General features: G+C 37.2%; 1 protein-coding gene across 3 annotated transcripts in view; it reads right to left on the bottom strand.

Annotated features, from left to right (window-relative positions):
- Positions 1–21,714, bottom strand: part of DDX60 (DExD/H-box helicase 60) — a 94,756-nt gene that overhangs the window by 18,419 nt on the left and 54,623 nt on the right. For 2 of the 3 annotated variants that reach the window (XM_057490706.1, XM_057490746.1), the window contains exons 26-33: positions 21,162–21,320; positions 19,509–19,656; positions 18,067–18,219; positions 16,129–16,233; positions 14,308–14,508; positions 6,163–6,267; positions 5,780–5,921; positions 4,123–4,244 (exon numbers count right to left, since the gene is read on the bottom strand). In XM_057490706.1, coding sequence (XP_057346689.1) covers positions 4,123–4,244; positions 5,780–5,921; positions 6,163–6,267; positions 14,308–14,508; positions 16,129–16,233; positions 18,067–18,219; positions 19,509–19,656; positions 21,162–21,320 — 1,135 coding nt within the window. The remainder of the gene's footprint in view (positions 1–4,122; positions 4,245–5,779; positions 5,922–6,162; positions 6,268–14,307; positions 14,509–16,128; positions 16,234–18,066; positions 18,220–19,508; positions 19,657–21,161; positions 21,321–21,714) is intronic. The other variant, XM_057490726.1, reaches the window with a different exon arrangement.

Below are 21,714 nucleotides of genomic sequence, written 5' to 3'. Positions count from 1 at the left end.
CTACATAAAAATCTTTTTGTTGCTATACACTAAGTATCTGAAAGGGAATTAGATAGTCTTATTTACAGTAGTATCAAAAAGAATAAAATACTAAGGAATAAGTTTAACCAAGGAGGTAAAAAATCTCTATACTGAAAGTCTAAAACACTGATACACTGATGAAAGAAATTACAACAGACATAAATAATGAAAAGGCATGCCATGTTCATGGACTGGAAGAATTAATACTGCTACGATGTCAAACTACACAAAACAAAGTGATCTACAGATTCTATGCAATTCCTATCAAAATCCAGATGGCGTTTTTTACAGAAATAGAAAAAACAATCCTGAAGTTCATATGGAACCACAAAAGAGTCCCGAATAGCCAAATTGATCTTGAAAAAAAAAGAGCAAAGCCAGGGCATCACACTCCTGATTTTTGAATACATGATATACAGTAATTAAGAATATGGTGCTGCATAAGGACAGACTTCTAGACCAGTGGAACACAGTACGGAGTACAGAAATAAATCCATGTGTAAATGTCCAGCACATCTCTGACAAAGGTGCCAGGAACACACAATAGCAAAAAGATAGTCTCTTCAACAAATGGTATTGGCAGAACTTGATATACATATGAAAAAATGAAATTGGACCCCCACCATATCCTATACATAAAAATGAACTCAAAATGGAATAGTGGCTTAAATGTAAGACCTGAAACTGTAAAATTCATAGAAGAAAATATTAGAGACAAAGGTCTTGGCAACAATTTTTTTTTCGATATGATAGAAGAAGCACAGGCAACAGAAATGAAAATAAACAACTAGGACTACATTAAACTAAACTAAAAATCTTTCACACAGCAAAAGAAATAATCAAGAGTGACAAAAATTTTCCAGAACATGAGAAACTATTTATAAACTATCTATCTGATAAGGAGATATAGTATTCAAAATACACAAAAATCTTCTACGACTCAATAGCAAAAACTGGACAAAGGACTTGAATAGATGTTTCCCCAGAGAAGAAATAGAAATGGCCACCATGTTGTTGCACATCACTAATCATCAAGGACATGCAGATCAAAACCCCAATGAGATATTACCCCATGCCTATTAAGATGGCTATTACTAAAAAAAACAAAAGATAACAAGTGTTGAGGAGGACATAGAAAAATCAGAACCATTATACACTTGGTGGGAATGCAAGTTGGTGTAGTCAGTATGGAAAGCATATGGAGATGTCTTCAAATAATTAACAAATAGAACTATCCTATGATCCAGCAAACCCATTTCTGGGTATATTTCAAAAGAACTGAAGTCAAGAATCTTGAAGAGCTACTTGCACCCCAATGTTCACTGCAGCATTATTCACAATAGGCAAGATAAGGAAATGATCTAAATGTCCATCAACAGATGAATGCATAGGAAAATGTGGGATATACATATAATGGAATATTGTTCAGTCTTAAAAAGGAAGGAAATCATGCCAGTTGCAACAACATGTATGAATGTAAAGGACACCGTGCTATGTAAAAAAAAATCAGTCACAGATGGACAAACACTGCATGATATCACTTATATGAGGTATCTGAAATCGTCAAACTCATAGAAACAGAAAAATTGAAAGGTGACTGCCAGGGGGCTGGGGAAGGGAAATGGAATTGTTTTTCATCAGATATAAAGTTTCTGTCATGCAAGATAAATAAGAGATCTTCTGTACAACACAATACCTATAATTATCACTATATTGCATCACGTGCTTTAAAATACATCGAGAGGATGAATCTCATGTTAAGTGTTCCTACTTAAAAAAAAACAAGGAACTTTTGGGAGGTGATATATATGTTTAGGACCTTTGTTGTGGTGATAATATTATTGCTATATATGCATATGTCTAAACTCATTAAGATGTATACATTAAATGTGTGCGATTTTTTTGTATATTAATAATTCCTCAGTAAAGCAAAAAAGGTAGACATATGTGTATCCTATTGATATGTTATTAAATCAATCACAATACCCTATTTAAATTATGTGTAAAGCATGTGCTAAGTATATGTACATTCATGCATGAAAACACACAGAGTGGAGTGAAACATTTTTCTCCATTTTCTTCTAGCTTCCATTATTTTGGTTAAAATGTCAGTTTTCAATCTTAATGATTTTTTTCATGGAAAAGTCTATTTCTGTTCTAGCTGATACATGATTTTTCTTTGTTTTTGATTTTCAGTAGTTTTCGTTTAATGCTTCTGTATATTTAACCTTTTTGAAGTTGACTAAGCTTTGAAGCTAAGGAATGTTATCTTTCATAGCTTTGGAAATCTCCCAGCTATTAGTTTTGAATATTCTTCTGCCATTTCTTCTCCCCCTTCTTTTGGGACTCTTATGTAACATTAAACCTTTTGAATATGATCCACATTTCTCTTATGCTACCTACTTTTCTCCCTGTGCTGCAGCTTGGATACTTTCTATTGAGCTCTCTGTCACACTGGTTCTGACTTCTGATATGCATATTCTGATCAGACATATTTTAATTCTGGAATATCCATTTAATCATCTGGTGAAATTCTAATTACCTGGTGTAATTTTCCATCCTTTCATGAATTTTGTCTATCTCTTCTCCTATTTTCTTGAATATATGAAACATACTTAAAGTCCCTGTCCATTAACTCCAGTATCTGAATCATTTGTGTGTCTGCCTGCTTTTCTCCTGCCAATTGGTAATATATTCTTACTCCCTTATTTTTTAAATTTTTTTCACCAGAAATTGTTTAAAAAGGATCTAATAGGCTTCAAATGAAGCCAGAGTGAATTCTCCATCTTTGTGTCTGGCCAAGCGTGTGAAGATGCAATCACCTTAATACTGAAGTAAGACTGAAACAAATTGGGTTGTTTTCCAGTTTTAATAAGACTCAGTCTCTGTCTGATTTATCTCTGTTCCCAGGTCATGGCCCTCTTGGGATTTGGAGTATAAGGCTGGTGGATCGCAGCCTCCCCGGCTCTAAAAGACCTACTCTTTCCTGAAGACTTTCCCAAACTGCTTCTACATCTTCTAGCCCTAGATGACTTCAAACATGTCTTGAGAGGGGTAAAGGAGATGAATAAATGCACCGTTTTTACTTATAAATGCTACAAGACTGAAAGAAATTTGGTGTAGTCCCCTGACATTTTATGGAGATCCAGCTCAGGAAGTGTCTCATGGTTAAAACTTGCTATGACTCTGGAGTTTCTAGTCACCCAAGCCCCATGCGATCACTCAAAGCTTTATTGGTGTTTTGTTTGCCTGTTTGTTTGTTTTTAATCTCACAGATACTGTCTGCATATGCTAAGTACCATTTTCAACCCATTTCCATAATCAACAGATTCTTTGGGAGAAAAATCATGATTTGAGATTCTTATCACACATTCGACCAATTTCTGCCATTTTATAATCTAATGGCAATCTAATCTTCATTACTCCCACATCTCTCTGTTGCAATAAAACTGATGTACCTATTGTATCCCGCTGGGAGTTATAAAAATTTCCAATAATCCTTAAGGCAAATAAAGAGAGAGAGAGAGAGAGACAGGAGGCCTCCACTGAAAACCTTTCTTATATTGAACCATATTTTTATGATGACCCTTTCCATGATTCCTGCTTTTAGTCTGTGTGAGTCAAGGGATGTTTCTTCGATGAATATTCTAGTATTTTTTCAGTGAGGACATTATAATTTACAACGTATACTTCCTGTCTAGTCTTACCTCAAGGCAAAAGGATCTTAAGGGAACTATAGATTCAGTGATGGGAACTACTAGTATACTTAATGAATAATTGCCTGTATTTTTTCTTTAGCTACTGAATGCTGTAATTTGATATAATCAAATGGAAAACATGAGCAAAATTTTTTATCCTATTTCTCTCCAAGGCATTTAATCTTTTGACAGACTCATATAGGGGGACTTCTGAATTGAATATTAAAGACAACACTGAGAAGGAAAAGAACAAATTATTGTTTTACAAAACAAATTAATCTATAGAACAACTAATCCTGTATCCTATATTTTAATATTTAAATTGAATCCTACTGCTGCTGAATCATTACAGGATCTTTTTAATGATCTTAATTATTTCAAGTTACCATATCATAAATTTTACCTTTGATTGATGAAACGTGTGAGAAGTTTCCAGAAACTTGGCTGGAAGATAGCATCTTCCAAACAGATTTGCCAACACTAACACTAACTTTTCCATGACATCTTGAGAAAAACGCTTTGAGCCTAAAAAACAAAGTATCTTTGTTATAAATGTAAAAAAAGTGCGTTAACCCCATTTTTAATATTTAAATTGAATATTACACTGCATTTTACTTAACGGAAACTAAAAATTTGTGACAAATAGAGCTACTACGAATGACTCTATTTGCTGGCAGTTTCACATCTCCCTCTGTTTCATTCATGCCTCTGCCACACTCTAGTTCAGACCTTCATCGTTCCAGCCACAAACGACCTTAACTCCTGACCTGGATTCTCCCCTCTTCAGTCTAGGGTCAGTTTTCCTAAAGCATTTTATGATCACATCTCTCACCTACTCAAAAATTTCTGATTGCATCTCAGTGCCTCATAAACAAAATCCAATCTCCTTAGCTTAGCATTTAAGGTCTTCCAAAATTCAGCGCACAAGTAACCTGCCAGCCTCATCTCCTGCCTTGCCTTCCTGTCACTCACATTAAGATATGATCAACTCGACTTACTCTCTGCCCTTCACAGCAATTGGGCATTATGGTACACTGGTTGAAAAGGTCCTGCATATAAAAGTTGGGCTCTAGAGTCACACTACTAATATTGGAATCTTGGCCCTGATACTTATTAAAATTTCATGAACAGGGCAATTTATTTGACCTCTCTGTGTCTCAGTTTCCTCATTTACAAAATAGCATATTAGCTGCTTCATACTGTTACCAAATTTTCTATCTGCATGTTTATAGCCATATATACCCTTGCACACACACACATACACAGGAATGAACAGAAATGTCCTCCCAGCTGCCTGAAATTATCTCTCCTCTTACAGAGCTTTTGGTGGGGCAGAATTTCCTTAGGATCCTGATTTCACAGAACAATGCAAGTTCAGAGCATAGTGACTAGACCTATGGGGTGAAGTATAGTGTTCCTACAAGCTAATGATAAAGGATTCCCCAGTCATATATCAAATTTAAACACAAAGAGGGAAACATTTCTTTTAGAGACAATTTAAGGATCTATGGTTTAATTATAAAAATCAACGGCAGTTATTAAATTCACAAAAAATTTACATGAATTGACAAAAATATTTATGGGGAAAACAAGGTTTTAGATTATGTAACTGATATAATATCAGATATTTAAATACAATGTATAATTATATTTAAAGAACATAATGTTTGGAATATTCACAAATATTAACATTGACTATTATTTTTATCATAATGATTTCCTATATCATTTTTCTATGATGAACATATATTACATATTGAATTAGAAGAAAACATTTATTAAATATCATATATTATTGAATATGTTCTGAATCCTGGAGTCAAGAAATCACTGATGTTAATAAGAACTTGAAATTTAAAAATAGGTGCTACAAAATATGGCTGTCTCCCATATAATCTATATTAGGAGGTATATATAAAAACATTTTTTAATCTAATTTGGTATCTCTACATTATCTAAATATTAACTTGCATTTTCCTTATAGAAAAAAATATTCCTGAAGTGCTGCCTTCACTACAGCCTGTTATTATTAGTCTGTACATAGGAAGCATTAAGCTTACCTTTCCTAGTTGGCTGACAGAGATCATGGAAAAGGCCTTTTACAAGAAAACTGACAAAAACAAAATTAGAAGGCTCATGGTAATGCAAATGTGATACTAGTCCAGCAAATCCCATCAGGTTACCTTCTTGATCTAAATAGCCCTAAAGAACAAAAATAATTAGTTTGGCTCAACTCACCACACACATTAATTAATAAGTAATTTATTAAGTGCTAGTTTAAAACAGTACCTAGAGACAAGAGAGACTGATAGTCATTATATGGCCCAAATTGGATAATTCTGTTACTCATTGGCTATAACCCTCTGAAGAGTACAATTAGCTCAGCATGATCAGAAATAGGGACAGTACCAATCCTCCTTCACCAGAAAAAGTACAACCATACCTCCTTCACCAGGAACTGCAAAGCAAACAAGAAGTAAAGTTTCAACATCTCCATGACTCTGGGTTGTTTGAAGGTCAGCAATGAATGCTTTAGCACTGACAGCACCTTTAAAGAACAGCATCAAATTTTAAAAAAATCTTGGTGTATCAAGTTCATTTGGGACTAAAGATTACTCTTAGAATTTGAACATTAAAATCACTTAGAACCAACCCATCACCCCAGCTTTGGTGTAATGCTCTTTGAGGGTACCAAAAATGCCCTTTCCTACAACTTCTTATTGCTATTGCTCTACATTTAGTCATAGATGACAACAGACAGACCACAGCAGGGGGTTAAGGGTGAGAAATTCATGATGGCTCACTGTAGACAACATTATTAAAGTCTTAAGATAGGAAGGTCCTGGAAGGCTGGGGAAAAGATGGCAGTTGGAAGGAAAGGCAGAAACCTCCTCCCACACACAGCAAAGAAGCAACTATAGCAAATACAACTAACCCTGAAAACAACCTGAAGACTGCAGGACAGACCACCTTCACCTGGTAAGGAAGAGAGGACCAAACAGAGAGGGACAAAGCAGAAGAACCACAATCAAGTGGGACCCAAGCCCCTTCCCCACCCCAGCCCACAAGCTGGAGGGAGAATAATGGAGCAGGGAGGGCTCCAACTCTACACACCTGACCCTAGAGATCTGCTCTGGGAACACAAGTCGACATTGCATTGGGCTTTGTTGATCAACAGGGCAGGACACCAGAGAGAGGTGGAGCCCTCTGGGAGGCTGAGAATCTTGCCACTTGAGGACAGGCACACTTCATCTGTCTCACTGAGTCTCACTACAGAGGTGGCAGTTTGAAAGATTTACCATCAGTGGGAAGGGTGCAACAGGGGTGAGAGTTGGATGGAGCTCTCACTGCAAGAGAAAAGGCAGGAGGTTGATGCTTCCCCAGCCTTCCTTGAACCTAAATGTTCAGGCAATCATGGGAGCCCTCAAATGCTCCATCCCCATCCCTGATAGCTCAACTATAATGTACATCCTTGCATACCCACTTGCCTGCTCAGCATGCTCAGCCCAGGAGCACCACCATCGCTGAGAGGCAGACAGAGGGCAGCCCTACCCATAATGATCTCAGCACAAGCATTGTTCCTCATCTCACAAACATCCAGCAGAGGAAAGCTGCCATCCATGGCATACTGACATCAACCACTCCTGGAAGACAGGAGAAAGGTGGTGGTCCCACCCATAGTCCACCAACAGCAACTGCAGCTCCACCACAAAGAAGAACCAGGCACAGGTGAGCAAAGAATCTGGAGATTCTGGGCACCACAGGACATCTTCTTCATAAAACCATTAGTCTCCAGAGCAGGGGGCATAGTGGATCTGTCTAATACAAAGTAAGAAACATAGAAACAATGACAAAATAAGGAGGTAGAGGAATATGTTCCAAACGAAAGTACAGGATAAGACACCAGAGAGAGGGCTAAATGAAACAGAGATCACCAATCTTCTTGATAAAGATTTCAAAATAACAGTCATGAATATGCTCACTGATCTGTTAAAAAGTATTGAAGATCTCAGGGAGGCCTTCAACAAAGAGATAGAAGAGTTGAAAAAGACCCCAATCAGAGCTGAAGAATACAGTAACTGGAATACAAAATACAATGGAAAGAGTGAATAGCAGACTGCTGCAAGTAGAGGAGATAATCAATGAAATGGAAGTTAGAGAATAGGAAAACCATGATGCTGAGGGACAGAGAGAAAAGGGAATCTCTAGAAATGAGAGAATGCTAAGAGAACTGTGTTACAACTACAAATGAAATGATAGTCACACAATAGGGGGTACCAGAAGGAAGAAAGACAAAAGAGTAGAAAATATCTTTGAAGAAATAATTGCTGAAAATTTCCCCAGTCTGGAGAAGGAAATCGATACCCAGGTCTTGGAGGTACAGAGAACCTCTAACAAAAGGAACCCTTGGAAGACAGCATCAAGACATAAAATACTTAAAATGAAAAAGATTAAGGATGAAGAGAGGTTGCTGAAAGCAGTAAGAGAGCACAAATATTTCTTATAAGAGAAACCCCATCAGGCTATCAGCATACTTCTCAGCAGAAACTTTACAGACCAGAAGGAAGTGGCATGAACTATACAATGTATTGAAACAAAAGGACTTTCAATCAAATATCCTCTGACCGGCAGGATTATCATTCAAAATAGGAGAGATTAAAAGTTTCCTAGAGAAATGGAAAAGTAATTCACCACCACTAAACAGGAATTACAGGATATATTAAAGAGATTTCTGTAAATGAACATGTTCTTAAGACTAAAACTTTTTACCAGTGAAAATAAACCCAAAGTAAAGGTAGTGGACCAATTACTTAACAAGCAAGTATGAAGTTCAAAACAAAAAAACCCACAAAAGTAGTAAAATCAACAATAACAAAATCAGTCAAGGTATACACAAATAAAATGCGGATTATGACATTTAATACATAAAGTGTGGAAGAGGAATAAGATTTTAAAAAGTACTTTTAGACTGTTTGAAACAGAGAAAACTTCAACTTAATATACACTACTATATATTTAGGAAACTATCTATGAACCTTATGGTAACCACAAGTCTAAAGCCTATAACAGACAAATTTTTTTTTAAATACCCAATCACAACATGAAAGAAAACAATCAAATAACAAGAGAAGAGCATAGGGGAGGAAGAAAGGAATAGAAAGAAACTACAAAAATAACCAGAAAACATTTAATAAAATGGCAGTAAGTACACACCTATCAATAACTCCCTTAAATGTAAATGGACTGAATGCACCAATCAGAAGGCACAGGGTGGCAGATGGATAAGGAAACAAGACCCATCTATATGCTGCCTACAAGAGACTCATTTCAGACCCAAAGACATACACAGGCTGAAGTGAAGGGATGGAAAAAGCAGAAGTAGCAGTACTTATATCAGACAAAATATATTACCCAATAAAGAAACTAACAAGAGAGAAAGAAGGACATTACATAATGATAAAGGGATCAGTCCAACAATAGGATATGACCATCATAAATATCTATGCTTCCAATATAAAAGCACATAAATATGTAAAATAAATACTAGCAGAATTAAAAGAGGAAGTAGATTGTGATATATACACTTTTGAACACACTACCATATCAATAGACAGATCAATCAGACAAAAAGTAAGGAAGGAAATAGAGGCACTGAACAATACATTAGATCAAATGCACTCAACAGATATCTACACAACATTATACCCAAAAGCAGCAGGATACCTATTTTTGTCAGGTACACATTGAACATTCTCCACAATGGATCACATACTAGGCCACAAAGAGAACCTCAATAAACTTAAAAAGATGGAAATCTTATCAAACAACTCCTCAGACCACAATGGGATGAAACTAGAAATAAATTGAAAAAGAAAACAAAAAAGCCCACAAACACGTGGAGGCTAAACAACATGTTTCTAAATAATCAGTGGATCAATGATCAAATTAAAACAGAAATCAAGCAATACATGGAGACAAATGAAAACAAAAATACGATAGTCCAATATTTGTGGGATGCCACAAAAGCAATTCTAAGAGGGGAGTACATAACAATACAGGCCTACTCAATAAATGGGAATAATCCTAAATAAACAGTCTAAATTCACAACTAAAGAAACTAGAAAAAGAACAAATGAAATCCAAATTACTAGAGGGAGGGATATAATGAAATCAAAGCAGGAATAAATAAAATACAGACAAAATAAAACAATAGAAAAAAGTCAGTGAAACCAAGACCTGATTCTTTGAAAAGATAACAAAATAGACAAACCCCTCACCAGACTTATCAAGAAAAAAGAAAGAGACAACAAGTAAACAAAATCAGAATCTAAAAAAGGAACAGTCACAATGAATACCACATAAATATAAAGAATTTTTAGAGAAATCTATGAAAAATTCTTTGTCAATAAATTGGACAACCTAGAAGAAATGGACAAATTCCTAGAAAAGTAGACGTTCCCAGACTGGCCAAAGAAGAAGTAGAAAAACCAAACAGACCAATTACCAGTAGAGAAATTGAAGTGGTGACCAAAAAACTCCCAAAAAACAAGTGCAGGACCAGATAGCTTCACAGGTGAACTCTAGCAAACATCTAAACAGCTAATACCTATCATTCTTAAAGTATTCCAAAAAGTAGGAAAGGGAATACCTCCAAACTTATTCTATGAGACCAGCATCACTCTAATACCAAAAGCGGACAAAGATACTATAGAAAAGAAAACTATAGACCAATATTCTGATGAACATACATGCAAAAATCCTCAACAAAATATTAGCAAACCAAATTCAAAAATACATCAAAAAAATCATCTATTATGACCAAGTGAGATTTAGTCCAGAGATGTAAGAATGGTACAACATTCATAAATTAATCAATATGATACACCATAATGACAGCAACAAAAATAGGATAAAGCCATTTGATCATCTCAAAAGATACTGAAAAAGCATTTGGTAAAATTCAGCATCCATTCATGCTAAAAACACTCAACAAAATGGGTATAGAGGGTACATACCTCAACATAAAGGCTATATATGACAAAACCGCAGCCAACATCATACTCTGTGATGAAAAACTCAAAGCTTTTCCTCTAAGATCAGGAACAAGACAAGGATGCCCACTCTCACCACTTTCATTCAACACAGAACTGGAGAGCCTAGCCATGGCAATCAGACAACACAAAGAAATAAAAGGCATTCAGATTGCTAAGGAAGAAGTTAAACTGTCACTGTTTGCTGATGAAATGATATTGTACACAAAATTCCTAAAGAATCCACTCCAAAACTACTAGAACTAATATCTGAACTCAGCAAAGTTGCAGGATACAAAATTAATACACAGAAATCTGTCACATTCCTATATGATAACAACAAACTAGCAGAAAGAAAAACCAGGAAAACAACTCCATTTACAATTGCATCAAAAAAATGAAATACCTAGGAATAAGGCTAACCAAGGAGGTGAAAGACCTATACCTTGAAAGCAATAAGACACTGATGAAAGAAACTGAAGACAAAAATAAATGGAAATCTATCCCATGCTCATGGATAGAAAGAATTAATATTGTCAAATTGGTCATCCTCCCCAAAGCAATTTACAGATTCAACAGAATCCCTATCAAAATATCACCAGCATTTTTCAATGAACTAGAGCAAATTATCCTGAAATTCATATGGAACCTTCAAGGACTCCAAATAGCCAAAGCAATCCTCAGAAAGAACAAAGCTGGGGGTATTATGCTCCCTGACTTCAATCCATACTACAAAGCTATGTAATCAAAACAGTATGTTAGTGGCACAAGAACAGACCCGCAGATTAATGGAACAGAATAGAGAGCCCAGATACAAAACCACACATACATGGTCAATTAACATATAATACAGGTGCCATGAGTATACAATGAGGAAAAGACTGTCTCTTTAGTTACTGGTGTTGGGAAAACTGGACAGCTATGTGTAAGAGAATGAAACTGGATTATTGTGTAACTCCATACAAAAAAGTAAAATCTAAATGGATCAAAGACCTGAATGTAATTCATGAATCATAAAACTCTTAGAAGAAACCACAGGCAAAAATCTCTTGAACATAATTATGAGCAATTTTTCCTGGACGTATCTCCTTGGGCAAGGGAAACAAAATAAAAAATGAACAAGTGGGGCTATATCAAACTAAAAAGTTTTTGTGCAGCAAAGGACATCATCAACAGAACAAAAGGGCAACCTACATTATGGGAGAGTATATTTGTAAATTATTTATCTGATAAGGGGTTAACATTCAAAATATATAAAGAACCCATACACCTCAACACCAAAAAAACAAATAACCTGATTAAAAAATCGTCAGGGGACCTGAACAGACATTTTTCCAAATGTATACAGATGGCCAACAGGCACATGAAAAGACTCTCCACATCGCTAGTCATCCAGGAAATGCAAATCAAAACCACAATGTGATATCACTGCACACCTGTTAGAACATCCACTATCCAAAAGACAAGAACTACTAAGTGTTGGTGAGGATGTGAAGAAAAGGAACCCTCCTACACTGTTGGTAAGAATGTAAATTGGTGCAGTCACTGTGGAGAGCATTATGGAATTTCCTTAAAAAAACTAAAGATAGAAATACTATATCCAGTAATTCCACTTCTAGGAATTTATCCAAAGAAAACAAAATTCCTGATTCAAAAAGACATATGCACCCCTGTGTTTATTACTGCATTATTTACAATAGTGAAGATAATGAAGGAACCGAAGTGTTCATCAGTAGATGAATGGATAAAAAAGATATGGTACATATACAGAATGGAATATTATTCAGCCATAAAAAGAAAGAAATCCTGCCACTTTGATAACATGGATGGACTTTGAGGTTATTATGCTGAGTGAACCAAGCCAGGCAGAGAAAGACAAATACCATATGATGTCACTTATTTGTGGAATCTAAAAACAAAACAAAACAAAATTAACAAACTAGCAGTAGACTCAAGACATTGATAAGTCTGTTGGTTACCATGGTGGAGGCATAGGTGTGAGTGGATGGGGAGTGTGAGGGGCTTAAAAGTTCCAAAAATTCTCAATCCCAATATAAGTTAGTCACAGGAATGGAAGTTCGGCTTGGAGAATATAGTCAGTGATCCTGTAACATCTTTCTATGTTGATAGATAGTAATCACCCTAGTTGGGGTGAGGATTTAATAATGTGTGTAACTGTTGAATCAGTGTATTGTATTCTTGAAACCAATATAATATTGTGTATAAACTATATTTCAATTAAAAAAAGAGGAAATGTAGATAGCAAAAAATAAATTAGTATCAAGTATCAACTATGCTTCAATTAAGGAAAAGAGACCCACAAAATAGAAAATCCTGGGGAGAAGAAGTTGAAATAAAAGAATTTAAAAAAGATTCATATAATTATATAGGCAGAAAAAAATCAACTTAACTAAAAGAGAACAGGAATCAGCCTGCCTTCTCTAGAGGAGATGCTAAGAGTGTGCACCTCTAACAACAGTAAATGCCAGAAGGAAATGAAGTTTCTTTATTCGATGGGATGAATAAAGAGAATATTCTAAGAATCTTATGCCCACTCTTGAGTCTTTGACATGTGAGGGTTACAGATAGATCTTAAACATGCCAAGGCAAAGGAAATAAACCTCCCTGATAACCTTTCTGAAAAAAAATTAAAAGCTTGCAAGAAGATGTATTTTCTCCTTTACAGAGGTAAATATTAAGAACTCAAAAACAGGGAAATTTTGGGTTAAAATGATATATGCCTGTGTGTGACCATCAGAAACACAAGACCCAGCTTGTCACAGAAGTCCTAGAAGAACCCTCACCTCAGCAAAGATGATCTGATTTAACAGGTGTACTAATCATACACAACTGAGGAGAGTGGGTCTCTTTCATGACACATCTTCATAAGGATGAAAATCAAGTTATTTCATTATGAAATTTAAATCTTTCATTGTGGGCGTGGATGCAAAATATTCATTTATCTGAGAAAAAACTTCAGCCAAAGTTTACTCCCACACTCTGAAGTCCACCTAAATGTAAATATATCAGTGTTTAAAAACCAGATGGACACCTATGCCTAGAAAAAAGTATCTAAAAAATAAATACCAAAGTGATAGATAATATGATTGTCTTTGGAAAGTGAAACTGGGTATGGGTGCTTTTTGTCTTCTTCCAACTTTTCACATTATCCAAATGTTCTGTGATGAACTTAGGTTACTTTTTTTATGAAAAATAAACCCTTTCATTATGAAATTATAAAAATAAATCTTTTTGTTCCTAACGTGGAAACAGGAATCTAAACAGTAGCCATGACCCTTAACTACTACAGGACAATGCATATCTCACTTGAAAAAAGTAATCCTGGGTCACTGCAAATCCAGCCACAAATCCTATGATTGATAGAGAAGATCAACAAAACTGATTATTATTCTAAGTCCCCACCCCATCTTATACCGTTCAAGGCATTGCAAAGCATTAATGACTGATGAAACTCAGAAGGTATTGCCAAAGATGGCTCAAGAAAGAGTGACCAGGCCACCATGACCACACTGCCTGAGACAGTGCTGAGTGGGCACCTTTGCATTCGCATCCTCTGGGTCATCTCCCTTGGAAGCCAGCAGCATGAGTCGCAGGACCAGAGATAGGCCAAGAGGGAACTGCCCTCTCAGTTCAGGAACCTTGGATTTTATGAGTTTTTCTATTTTGGGCAACGGAATATCAAAGAAATATACATCTCCTAGCAGGTCTTGACCTCGTCTTCCAGCACGTCCAGACATCTGGAAAGAGAATACAAACACAAATTAAAACTTGGCTAAATACTTTCTCCATCACAATATAAGAATTGAAAATATCATGCTGGGTTGGAGGAAGTAAATTGTGCATATGTCCAATCATTAGATACCTGAAAGTAAAATCCAGCTGTGTAGCACTTTGGAAATGTACCATATCTAAGACAGAGCTGAAAATGACACATTTGTCATTACTATGTATTTATTTCATGCCAAAAATTGTGCTAGATATTTGTGATACCTAGATATTTGTGATATATAGAAAAAACAAAGAATAAGACTAGACCCTATTTCAAATTCACTTACAGCTGCACTTACTACAACTATTCTTCCCTTTCCTTACCCACTCCCTGTCCCTTTCTCTCTCATCCACCAGTGTGTTGAGTTGCAAATCACTATAAAAATTATGCACAAATGGAGGAAATACATGAGATAAAATTAAGAAACATTATTTGTAAAAAGCAAGTTAAAAACAAACTTTTTACATAATATTTGTTCACATTGATTAAGTGCTTAGAATGTGCTAAGTCCTTTAAAATTTTTATAAGGACCTCATAACAACAAGCATAGGAGGAAAATATGGTCATTTGTTCCATTTTAGAGTAGAAACTGGGGCATAGGGGATATAAGAAACTCGTCCACAGTCACACACCAGGAATTGGGAGACCCCGGATGATTCAAACCCTGGCATTACAACTCTCAAGTTCATCATCTGAAATATAATAACATCCTGGCTCCAGAGCTGTAAATCTAAGATTCCCAAAGGTGATTTGGAAGGAGAATTCACATACAGCTTAGCAGCAGGAAGAGAAATCAAAGGACAGATTGGCAAAGGCAAATAATAAGGATGCTATACTGGGTAGAAAGGAGGCATATAAGGGAATGAGAAGGGATTACAGAGGTGGGAGGGGCACTTTGATAAAACCTTGAATGTTGGCTAATACATCTCAGTTTGACGCAGCTAGCAGAAATATTCATCAAACGTTCCTAAGCGGGACAGCCACGTGAAGACAGACTACAGTGTGTGCAGGACACAGTGGCACAAGGAGAATTGAAAATCAGGAAAACTGTTTTAATAATACAAGGCCACGAATGTGTGATGTGAGATAGTGCAAACAGAAATTGCAAGGCAAAATCAAATGCCACTACAGAGAGGATGAAGTGGGCTTGGTAACAGTGTGGGTGTTCAGAGCACAGAAGAGAGAAGCGCTCTTGAAGCTTAGGCAGCAAAATCACATGCCCAGAAACTGAGCAAGTAAAAGTTCACTCAACACCTCTGAGGTGCATCTTTCCTGCAAAGCACTTTATAAATTCCTGCAAAAGCTGTGGATTCGTGTTTGTCATCCCTATTCTGGAGACAGGAGAGAAGCCACGGGCCATTTACATGCCTCACCCAAGGTCACGTATCTGCTTAGTGATGGCCTCAGCATCTTGAAGCCAAGTGCTGGCTACTGCAGCACAGCCAGAAGTGATGGTCAGGCATGAGTGAATGTGAAGGTGTGCTAGCCCAGGAATTACAATGGGTTTGTAAACTGGAAGGTAACATTTGCAAACTATTTATGGCCATATTTTAGTAACACATCATTGAGTTTATGTGTATTGCAGTACCTGTCTATAATTTAAAGCATCCAGGTAGATTGAGTTTTGAGCAAAAACCACAGATTTACAAGGCATGTTGATTCCCAAAGCAAGTGTCCCGGTAGCTGTCACCACCTAGCAAGAGAATAAACCAATTACTTCAAAAAATGTCATTTCAATAGAATGCCGAGTACTGACTAAAACTCTGAAATTCAAGTGAGCCACAAGGAACCTAGAGATACAGGTGCCGTGGTGCACCTGCTGCATCACAGAGCCACCCGCACGTGCCCAGCTCAGGGCCATCCCAGGCAGTCTGTGTATGTTCTCCTGAATATGTATCTGGTTCATTCCATTCTCTGCCCAAATTTAAAGAGAAATTTCTGGACTACCACAGCCAAAACAACCTCTATCATCATTTCTCTCCCTATCTACATTATTTCTCTGCAGAGCCTTAAATGACAACCTTGAGCCATATTATTTACACCAGACGCCAAGCTCTATACACCACCATACCCCACATGATATGTATTTAGTAAATGTTTTTTAATAAATGACTAGAAAGGGAATCTCCCTATGACAGGACAGTAATACTTTACAAACCCCACTTCTGGTCAGTTGCCTAACATCCGCTATAATTTATTTGTGGAAGTTATTTCTATGGAAATAACATATTTAGGTAATAGGAGCAAAGGAAAGTTTCATTTTTTTCTCCTGAATTGCCAATGCTAACTGACCAGAAAGAGAGTTGGGCAAACTTTGAAGTTTCTTAAATAATCCACATTTGCTCATTTTTTCATATAATGTTGGATATTCCCAATTGCTCTTTCTTTCTCTTTGTATTGATTACCATACATGCCATGGTTAATGTTGAAATATAAATATTTGGGATAATTTTCTGCAATTATTCTGTAACTCAGGTCTATACATCTGTTAAAATGCAACACACCATTTGTTAACTGTTTTTCTAAATCTTTTTATAAGAATAAAAATGGGAAAAATAAGAAATTAAGCTAAAATAAATACCTTTTCAAACATAAGTTCTCTATAACAAAACTATTACTAGTTCCATAGTACCTTTTCTATAGTGATCTAATTCTTTATTTGCTAAATAATACTAATTAAGCAACTGTTATTTAACAGATACTGAGACACAGTATATGCTAATCAAAATACGTGTGCCTCTTTCCCTCAATTCATGATCACATAGAAAATTTTGCCTGTAGTTATTGACTTTAAAAACAAATAAATAACTTATTATTAGTTAAGAGAAAAACTAAACAAAGCTGTTAATGATATATTTCGGTTTATTTTCAGACTGCAAAATTAGCCTTTAATTAGATTGTCGAATCCTTCTCAAAATTTAGCTTTATTAAGATGAAAAGATATTACCTAAAATAACAGAATCAATCTCTCTCTCATACACATGCAAACACACACAAATATAATGAACATCACACAAAAAAATTAATATGGATAATTTGAAAAGTTCAGGGTGTATTTTTAAATATTCCTCAAGGTCTCAATTAAGTTGGAAATTACATAAACCCTCTTTGTGAATCTATCCCATGCATCCTCATGGAACATAATAAATGAAACATACAAGTTTTGGTTTGCACACTACTTAAGGTGATCTTCCTCTTCTCTACTATCAGAGATAGGAGAGAGATAGTATAAATGAAAAAGCAAGAAGTTGTTCCATGATCACCATAGGTATATTTCATTATAGAAATATTCAAAAAAGTATCAGTTAAGGGAATATTTTAATCTCATGAAAAAGAGATACACTGGATGATAAACTTGGACCCCCTCCCTCAATTAAATGAGATGGGGGAATATGCAGTGGTATTGTAGGCTGCAAAAAAAAGGGCATAACTAGAAAAGAAAAAAGAAGTAATTTTCTAATTTTCATGGGCATTCAGCTTCATGTAGACACAGCTTCAGTTTTTAGAGATGAAAAAATTTACATACCCTAATAAATCCTTTCCTGAAAAGAATCTCAACTAACTGTTTTTCTTTGAAGTTCATAGATGCATGGTGATATCCAATACCCCTTCTTGCCAAAGCCTTCAGTTCTTCACCTTTTCTTGTGTATTTTACTCGATCGAACACCGTGTGTAAAGTCTAAAAAAAGCAAAGAGTTTTAGGAGTTTTGATCGTTTCTTACCTAATTTGCATTTAAATCAGATCAAAAACATACCATTGAAAATAACTGGCATACTGTGTAATAACTTGGCCACATGAGGTAACTGCTTGAAACTGACTCTTCATTAGTAACAGAGACCATATATGGCAGCGACTTGACTATGGAAAATATTCCCAAACCTCTGAACAGACGGTCTCCCACAGTTGCACCCTTCACCGCACCTCGTGGGTGAAAAGTACTGACAGAGCAGTAGGTGAAACCCCAGAGGTGAGTGGCCTGCCCCTGCCTGAGAGGTCAGCTGCCTCCTGGAGCCCTGGAGCCCTCCCTGAGGGGAGAGACTTCCCCGGGAAGGCAGAGACCGTTTGCTCTGTGAATGCTTCCTTCTCACTGTAAATCAGTCACAGATGCCTTAAAAATATCCATGCCTTGAGAATGAAACCCGCTTATGTACAGTCATATGTACGAAGATAAATACTGTTTATGAAAAGGAAAAAAGGAAAAAAAAAACACCCAAGTATCCAAAAGCAAAAGGCACAGTAGTTGTTGAATCATCCATCTAACGGACTATCAGGGGTCGACTGATGATGTAAATACATGCCTATTAAAAAGGAAGAGACCATGAAGTTTAGCAAAGTGTGTGTGTGTGTGTGTGTGTGTGTGTGTGTGTGTGTGTGTGTGTGTGTGTGGTCACAGATAAAGAGATAACAGGTTCATCCAGGGCAATGATTGCTGCAGATGGATGGCATTGCTTTTATTATTACTAACTTTTATTTTCAAATTTGTCTACCAAAAGCTTGAATTATTTGCAATGAAAAACATTTTAAAGAAGAAATGGCATAGCACTTTTAGGTAAGTCAATGCCTTTTTGGTGGAATGTTTTGACAATAACATAGAAAATCTCTGATTTTAAGAGACTCTGTGCGTGTTGTTGAAAGTGTATTGGACCACATGTACCCACACATTCCAATGAGCTGTGTGAGATTCAAGTTCAGAATTCAGGGTGTAAAAACAGTATTATGGGAAAAAACAATGAAAGGGCAGATGCTGCCACGGGTTAGTTGTTAATAAGCTAGAAGAAAATCTTCAAATCCTAGTCCTGTCCTTGTCAGACATGCTCTCCAGCGACCCGAGAAGGCACGTGTAGCCAGGTCATATACAGAGATTTCTACCCAGGAGACGGCTCTGGTTTCACAGCAGCCCTGTCTGAACGAGACGGAAGGGAAGGTGAGTGAGTCACACGGAGGACCGTGTTGTTCCCAGGGCTGACCTCAATGTCGATCACTTTGTGATCAGCATATGTGCAGTCCTCAGGGATTTCCAGATTCTTCTCTAGAATCTTAAGCAGATAACCATGTTCAGCTTCATGTATCAGGCTTTGATCCATATTTCTGGGCTTTTTCTTGCTTTTTTCATCTCTATTCATAAAAAACAGATTTTAAGTAATGAATTGTCAGATGTGGCCATGGTGGAAGCCGGGACTTGGCACATGCTCCCATCACCCAGACACCCGCTCTGTCTCCATCTGTGCCACTCTGACGCAGTCTGCCTCCCCACTAGCCTCGGGGTCTTGTGGTCCCTCATCAGAAACTTCCCCTGTGTACCTGTATTTCCTTGGAATGTTCCCTTCCCTTCCTGCTGTAGGTGGTCTTGCTCCCGAATCCTGTTCTCCCCAGATGGCCTCGCTTCCCTTTGCTAAAGTGATGAGCACCTCTCCTCAGCCTTCATGACACTAGCTCTAGGGAAGGCTGGTGTCCCCCTGCCCCACATTGCCAGTTGCAGGCCACTCTCCTCTCCTTGGGCAGATGCTACCCCTGCTCTGTGCTGGGTGGCTATGGGCCTCCAGGTTCGGGCAATACTCTAGAGGAGTCCACACCCTTGCCTATCTTCCTCTCCTCCCCTTTTTCACTTCCCTCACTTGCTTACAGGCCCCTCAGGAGTGCACCCCTTCAGTAATGCACATGCAGACATGCCCGCCCATCTCAGAGCGCCCCCTGGGCATCTGACCAGAGTCACTCCATAAGCCCTGGCTTGGCCTCTGTGTCACCAGACGACTATGCTCTCCTCTGCCTGGAATGTGACAGCCTCTCACAGACAGCCTGATCATTTGTCCCTCCCGTCATTATTTTGTTGGGTTGGCCTCTTAAGAGTACATGTAAGACAACTCCAGATATGAGAAGATGAGCTCATAGGCTGCCCATCACCAACTGCTCTCACCTCCAACTAAGGTCTCCTGTAACTCCAGGGAGAACGCCAGGACGATGGAACCGCAGGACGATGCAAAGGCCTGCCCTAACGTTTGCAAGCAGTGCCGCACATTCAGAGGCCCATGTGTTGTCCAACTATTTATAAGTTTTAAATCAAGGTCATAAACCATCAAATAAAATACATTCTCTCCTCCAGCCTTGACAAACAGAGCTCCACAACAACTTGGAATTTTGAAAGGTGAGAGTGAGCTCTGCGAGGGCACGTTTTCAAGCTCCACTGACTCCTGATTTGATGGGCAGAGATGCAGAGCACAGGGCCCGGCGGGGGGGCCCCCACTCACTCTCAATGCAATGACGGTGCTGCACAAGACATTAAAATCTTCTTTATATTTTGATAGCATGAACTGTTGGCCACTAATCCAACTGGAAATGGTGGCTCCTAGTGCCCTGAAGGGAAGTCATCTAAAGAACAGTTATGAAAAGGCTTATACTTCCCATTACCTCCAAGGAGATGGCATAACAGGCAGAGGGAAGATAAGCAGAAAGTCAGCAGAAATTCTAGCTAGCTCTAGAATTTGAGAAATCTGAATCAGATTCAATTTGAAAATATGTCCAAACGGTAATTAGAAGTTCCTGGAGCACATTTAATCTGTATTTCCTGCTGGGGTTTGTAAAGTATTTTGACCCCTTAACCACTAATGTGTTTAAATACGTACAATGTCTTTTGTTTCTCGATGGATTTTTTAACTTTTCGAAGTTTATTAGCCATGACATGGGCTTCTTTTTCAGCTTTGGGAGGCCGTTTTCTCTCTTGCTTTTTCTCTAGGGAAGTGTCCACACTTTTAGCCCTTTGTTCTACATCTCCTACATTGAATCTGGAAACAAATAAAAAAGAGTGCTTGTCTTGAAAACAATATCACACATAAAATTCAAATCATATTTCCATCTACTGCTATCATCCTGACATATAGGTATATGAGTTTTAAATAGTCACCTCTAAGAGTTTTATTCTGAATAGATATATAAGGTGTTCTGGGCCAGCAGACTTCTCATAGACTATTTTACAATAAATAGTAAGTTCCCTCTTTGCCCCAGACCTTACCCCTGGACCAATGGCAAAGAGAACCCATGGACATGAGGGTGGTCAGATGCTCCATAGGCAAGGGACAGAGGACAAGACTTTCTCTGAGCACAGAAGGGAGATGCCTCCCACCAAAAGATAAGAAAAAAAAACCTCAAACAGAAGAATTTTTGCCATTATTTATTTTT

This window comes from Manis pentadactyla, chromosome 1 (genome assembly GCF_030020395.1).
Source record: "Manis pentadactyla isolate mManPen7 chromosome 1, mManPen7.hap1, whole genome shotgun sequence".
Classification (NCBI taxonomy): Eukaryota; Metazoa; Chordata; class Mammalia; order Pholidota; family Manidae; genus Manis; species Manis pentadactyla.
Note: the sequence above shows the minus strand (reverse complement) of the source record. Positions and strands in the feature narration are given on the sequence as shown.